The sequence below is a fragment of the Amaranthus tricolor genome, chromosome 6 (genome assembly GCF_026212465.1).
Source record: "Amaranthus tricolor cultivar Red isolate AtriRed21 chromosome 6, ASM2621246v1, whole genome shotgun sequence".
NCBI classification, from domain to species: Eukaryota; Viridiplantae; Streptophyta; class Magnoliopsida; order Caryophyllales; family Amaranthaceae; genus Amaranthus; species Amaranthus tricolor.
The window spans coordinates 9,616,259-9,622,700 of NC_080052.1; the positions used below are offsets into that span (position 1 = coordinate 9,616,259).

At 30.1% G+C, this 6,442-nt stretch overlaps 1 protein-coding gene across 1 annotated transcript; it reads left to right on the forward strand.

Annotated features, from left to right (window-relative positions):
* Positions 1 to 4,196: 4,196 nt before the first annotated feature.
* LOC130816032 (putative UPF0481 protein At3g02645) lies at positions 4,197 to 6,091 on the forward strand. The gene has a single exon (XM_057682602.1). It carries the CDS (start codon positions 4,214 to 4,216, stop codon positions 5,915 to 5,917), a length of 1,704 nt encoding a protein of 567 aa, XP_057538585.1. The 5' UTR covers positions 4,197 to 4,213; the 3' UTR covers positions 5,918 to 6,091.
* Positions 6,092 to 6,442: the final 351 nt, after the last annotated feature.

Below are 6,442 nucleotides of genomic sequence, written 5' to 3' on the forward strand. Positions count from 1 at the left end.
AAAATTGCTTTTTATTATTCACACTTTCAATCTTTTCATCTTATTTTTGTGATTTGGAATTATTCTTAGTAATTCTATATTGTTCATCTAATTTATGATTAATAATTTTTACTATATTAAACTTAAATAGTAAAATTTAATTGTCTCTACCTCTATCTTTCATGCTACTTCTTTAATCTGTGACATTAAGTGAGTTAATCAATTCTGCAAATGTCAACTTTGAAATTTCTTTAGCATCTTCAAGTCAGGAAATTTATGATTCATACCTTTTCGGAAGAGTAAATAAAATCTTGCCCACCACTCTTTATCTTGTAAAGTCTCCACCAAGTAGCTTGATTTGATTGACGATGAATTTCTTTACTCTTTGACTCCTTCACAGGTTTTCTTCCCCATTTTCTCTTACTCTTTTTTAAAATTTAAATTTGCAACAATTTAATTTGAGCATTGCCCTCAAAATCCTTCTTAAGTTTTTCCCATGCTCTTTTTGAGACTTATAACCCATAATAGTTGTGAAAATTTCTCACGACACACCCGAATTTAAACATGTAAGTGTTCTAGGCTATTTTACAATTTAATTTGTCCATAATTTTTATATGATAATTTTCTCCATTAAATTTAGGAATGAAGATTGAAAAATGGTTAGATGCCATGAAGAAAAAAGCGTAGAAGGGGATAGGCTTACAAGAAACCTGGCTCTTGATACCAATTAGTTGGAAAAAATCAAAGAAAGTATGATAGAGGGATAAACATAAAACTACTGCATTCACCAACCTAAGTAATTAAAACTACTTAATTAAAGAAAACTAACTTTTGATAACGCGTCAACATGATCCCACTAACTCTCATATCTTTAGCAACTAATTTACCCACTAAGAAAGAATTTACAAACTAACAGTTAAGATTAATTGTTCCAAAAACTAAACAAATGCAAAAGAAAAACAAAAAGGGAACAACTTAAACACAATTTGAGCTAGGAAAAATTATAGGTAGTTTGGACCAGCTCATGCACTCCAACCTCAAGAAAATCGAACAAACATATCAAATCACAATGAGAGACGTGCCCAACAGGCTAACAACACCTAGCAAGGATGCATGAGATGGGGCAACAAATCGAGCAAAGCCAGATTATGAGGAGACTAGGTTGTACGAAACTTCTCAAAGAAAAGGCAGAATAGTAGCACCATAAAGGGACAAACCACCAAGTGGCACTAATTGCAGGATAGAGCTATTGAAAAACCCATCAAGGCCAAGAACACCTCAAACCGACTAGTTTTGCCCTATCGCCACTCATGGAAAGATTATTGCATTCATCAATTCACTACATCTAGTAGAAATTTTGAAAACCTGATCCTTTTTTGTTTTGTGCATACAAATGCACACTTTCTTAAAAATACGTTTATTTCTTTAATTTATGCTAATGTTTAGAGGATATTTGCACCATTTAAATAATTTTAGGTAATATTATGTTTTTTTAAGAACGTTATTTTTAGTTGATTCATTTATTATAAAGTAATATAATATTTATTTTGTATAGAAAGTAGATGTTGATTCCTTTTTATTGAAAACAAAAAAGCTGATTTGTGTATTGTTAAAGTCAATGGGTTGTTGCTAATGTTTCTGATAAAGGTTTTAGTTTACCTAAGCCTTGATTTTCGCAACCGTTTTCATTATATCGCCACCCCTTTTATTAATAAAATTACTAAAATGCCTTTAAATCTATTTTTAATTATAAAATTAACCTTTATTATTACTAAACTAAATTTATTAATTAATTTTAAAAACGAAACAATTTCTAAAAATCAAAAAATAAATCTAATTACACGTTTTGTGTTAAAATTTGATACATAATCACTCTTTTGGCGAAAACTTTTGATAGAAAATCATATTATTGCAATATTTGCCGCATTAGAACCTAGACTTCAAGATCTTTTCCAATGATATATTACATGCCCAATTCTGTTAACCGAGTGAGAAATGATGATTGTTTAAAATTTGCTTGTGTTAAAATTTGATTTATGTTCAATATTTTGGGCATAACTTTATATAGAAAAAAATTGTATTAATGCAAGGTTTGCGACATTAGAAAATTAGATTTCAAGAGGTTTACAACGACATATTATATGCCCACTTCTGACGATTGAGTGAGAAATGACGACCATTGAAAATTTGCAGTGGTTTCTAACATTCAGTCACGCGCGACTAAATGTTAAAAATCCTTGCAAACTTTAAATGGTCATCATTTCTCGCTCACTTGTCATAATTGGGTATATAATATGTCGTTGTAAAGTTCTTCATGTCTAGTTTCTAATGATGTAAACCTTGCATCAATACAATTTTTCTACAAAACGTTATGCCCAAAAGATTGAACATGTATCAAATTTCAGCACAAACAAACTTTAAACGATCGTAATTTCTCACTCGGTTATCGGAATCGGGCATATAATATATTATTGGAAAGATGTTGACATCTAGGTTCTAATGCCGCAAACATTGCAATTATATGATTTTCCAATTTAATTTTATAGCCAAAAAAGTGAACATGAATCAAATTTTAACACAATCATATTGATGCCGCAATCATATTGATGCTCGTTTTCGTTGGCCATTATAATTCCATTTTTAGTTTTAGCTTGTTTTAGTTCAATGAGTGTTTTGAAAGAGTTTTTAGAGAGATGTTAGAGATTGAAGGTTTGAAAAGTAACCAGAGGTAATCTTAAAAGTTCCCTATAAAAGGGATGGGGGTAAAATGAAATAGGCTGCGAACTATAATAATCTACTTAAAATTTGACTTTTTTGGCTGATTCTACTATTTTACTTTTAGAAAGTGCTAACTCTTTTTAATTTTTTTTTATCAAATTTTTAGTAATTGTTATTAAATATATCACATGGATTAAATTATTAAGAAGTAGTCATGATTATCAACTCAGCATCACGCATAAAGTGAGGGTTAACTGCTAAAAATTATCATACAATACACACATATTTGCAAGTTGAAATGCGTTACAATTGCACTATAAATTTTATTTCTTCGATCTTTCTACAACAAAAATATAACAAATAAAAAATAAAGTCTTCTTCATACAGCTACGACTATAGTGATTTTATTTAATTGAATTTAAACTTGTTAAACTAAATTAGTATTTTTATTGAACCGGAATTGTTCAATTGGCTAGTGGATATAACATATACATATTTTGATGTGACTATTCTCCTAAAAGAGCTAAATATTATTACTGTTGTCATGGTTCAATTTTTTAAGTTGTAAATTACAATTATTAATTAATGGATTAATCAAATGAAATATTATATTTCCTGGTTGCTTCCATCATATGCTAAGACATAATTATCCACATAACTATTAAGTTGGGAAACCATCATCCATTCTTAGAGACAACACTTGCAATTAATTTAAAAGCAGGCAAGAGCAATCATTTTTCTTAATAAACTTAATATTATTTGGTAGGTAAACTCCACTCTGTAAAGTAAAATGACAGATAATGTCAACTAATCTTTACTATAATCCAATTTTGATTTTACCACGTGATTAATGTTTTGGACCAGTGCGGGAGGCCTGGCCCATTCTAACTCACGCCTTATTATATTTTTAACTCGCCTCTTCTTACTTATTTATATTACCTTCTATTCAAAGTAAATGTCTTACGTTAATTCACCTTAATTGCCATGCCATATTTTTGTTGTTAGTAATAATTTTTGATTCATGTAATTATATTTTTGTTTTGCTCCCCTTCATAATTTGTATATATGCACTTTTTGTTGTGATTTTCTGGTTAATTAATACATGTGGAAGTCTTTTTTTTATGGTCTCATCATAATTTGTATACGTAGATATCTTTTCATTGTGATCTCATCAACTTAAGCTTTTGGTTGAGTTGATTCCTTAAGTAGTATTAGAAGCCACCGTGATAAGAGATCATTTGTTCGAATATCAACCACCCCTTATTTAATGTGGAATATTCAGTGTTTAAGTATGATGCATCCACGCTTCTAGCCGAAAAGGATCTTGTGTTAGGGAGCGTGTTGGAGTATATAACATATTTTGGCGTTTCAACCATTAGCTTAACCTTGTATTTGAGTTGATTTCTGAATAATTAGAGATTAATTAAAATCCTAACTAAAGTCCTAGTCTCTACTATATAAAGTTTAAGTATGAGCTCGCATGAAGCAAAAACATTACAAAACAAACAAAAAAAAAATGAGAAAGCTCAACAGCCAAAACAAACTATTATCCATGAATTCATCTTCATTTGACTCATCTTCATGGGTTATACATATTAAGAGTTTCTTTGAAGAACAAGAGGTTGAAGATGATATTGATAATGTTGATGAAAACAACATAAATGTTTGTGTCTATAATGTCCCAAAGTCGCTTCGGGCTTTGAAGCCCGAAGCATATAGCCCTCAAATCATAGCCTTAGGACCATACCATCATTGGCGTGAAGACCTCTATGAGATGGAGAGGTTTAAACTCATTTGCTCAAAAAAAGTTCAAAAGGAATTCAAAAACCTAAAATTTGAAGAACTTGTGAAGAAGCTTATGAAAAAGGAACATCAAATTAGAGGGAGTTATCATAAGTATTTAGACATGGGTGGAGAAGCCTTAGCTTGGATGATGGCCATTGACGGCTTATTCTTACTAGAATTTCTTCATGTTAATGCTAATAAAAACAATTCTTTAGCTTCTGAAGCTAGAATGTCGTTCTTGGCTAACGCCATGGGAAAGAAATTGTCTCATATTTCAATCCTTAACGATATTTTAATGCTTGAAAATCAAATCCCAATTTTTGTATTAAAAAAGATCTTAAGTATTCAATGCTCACGTAATTCCTCCGAATTGGTTCAAAATTTGTTACCTTCTATGTTAATGAGTGTTTGTAAGGAACTTTCTCCTCTTGTTTTAAACGAAAAATACCCAATTTCAGAAGCTATTTGTCGTTCACATTTGTTAGATCTTTTTTACCATCTTATGGTTCCGAGTCTAGACCTAAGAGAAGACAAAATTTTCTCCATGAAGATAGATGATGATGAAGATGATCCAAACACCTCATCGTTTGGTGAGCATAAAGAGGTATTTACTAATACATGGGAAATTGCCTCTAAATTAAAACAAATGAAGAAACTCCAAAATATCCTTAGTCTAAAACCCTTTAAATTTCTTGCAAAATTACCAATAAAAGTCCTTTCAAAGTTACCAATTGTGTCAGCCATGACACCCATGTTAGAAAGCATGTTTCTTGGAGATACCAAAGAAGATCAAAGCAAGAGTAAAAATGGTGGAAATGAAGAAGAAATTCTTTTAGTAGAAGAAATCATGATTCCTTCTGTTACAAACTTGTGTGATGCAGGAGTAGAATTCAGTCCAACAGATGGAGATATTTCGACCATCCGATTCGATCACAAGATGAAGATCTTTTATCTTCCTGTGATTCGTGTAGATGGAAATACAGAAGTTTTGATGAGAAATCTTATAGCATTTGAAGCATCAACAAAATCAAATGAGTTGGTATTAGCAAGATTTAGTGAGTTAATGAATGGGATTATTGATACATCTAAAGATGTGGAAATTTTAAGGAAGAAAAAGATAATAATAAGTCGTTTAAGAAAAGATGAAGATGTGGCAAATATATGGAATGGAATGACTAAAGCTATTAGATTAAGTAAAGTTGGGTTCATTGATGAAGCAATTAAAGATATTAATGGGTATTATAAAAATATCATTAAGAGGAAATTGCATAAAATAATGAAAAGGTATGTGTATAATTCTTGGAGGATTCTTGTGGTTTTGGCTACTCTTTTACTCTTGGCTTTGATGGTTCTTCAATCGTTTTGTACCGTTTATAGTTGTCCTCGTTTCTTCAATATTGATATTGATGATGCTAATTCTACTAATACTAATTAATAATTATATTAAGGTTTTAGTTTTAATCAATATTACTATTTGATGTTGTTAATGATAATGGTTACTCTTGATCATGTATGATATATATGTAGTTGCTTTGGTTTGTGCAACTTGATTGGAATAATCTGATCTAATTTCGTTTGTAATCAAAGTTTGGTAATTTTTGTCTTTGAAGTATCACATACATTTAATCGTATTTAATATTTTCGTTTATATAAGGATCATTTTCTCTAAATTTAACGTTTGAAATTGGTTAATCATAATCTTACATTGTATAATAATTTAGTCCATAAGAAAGTTAGTGCAAAAAAAATATGGGATTCACAACTAATAAAAAAAGTTTTAATAAAGCTAGTAGGAAACATATGAGAGCTATATAAAATATAAAGATGTTAAAATGAAGTTAATTAAAAATATGCACAGAGTCTAAGCCAGGAATTTAAGTTAGGGGGGTTAAATACCGACAAGCAAAAAACTTTTAGTGGAATGATCCATATATTATCAATGCAATTAGATCAAGATCAC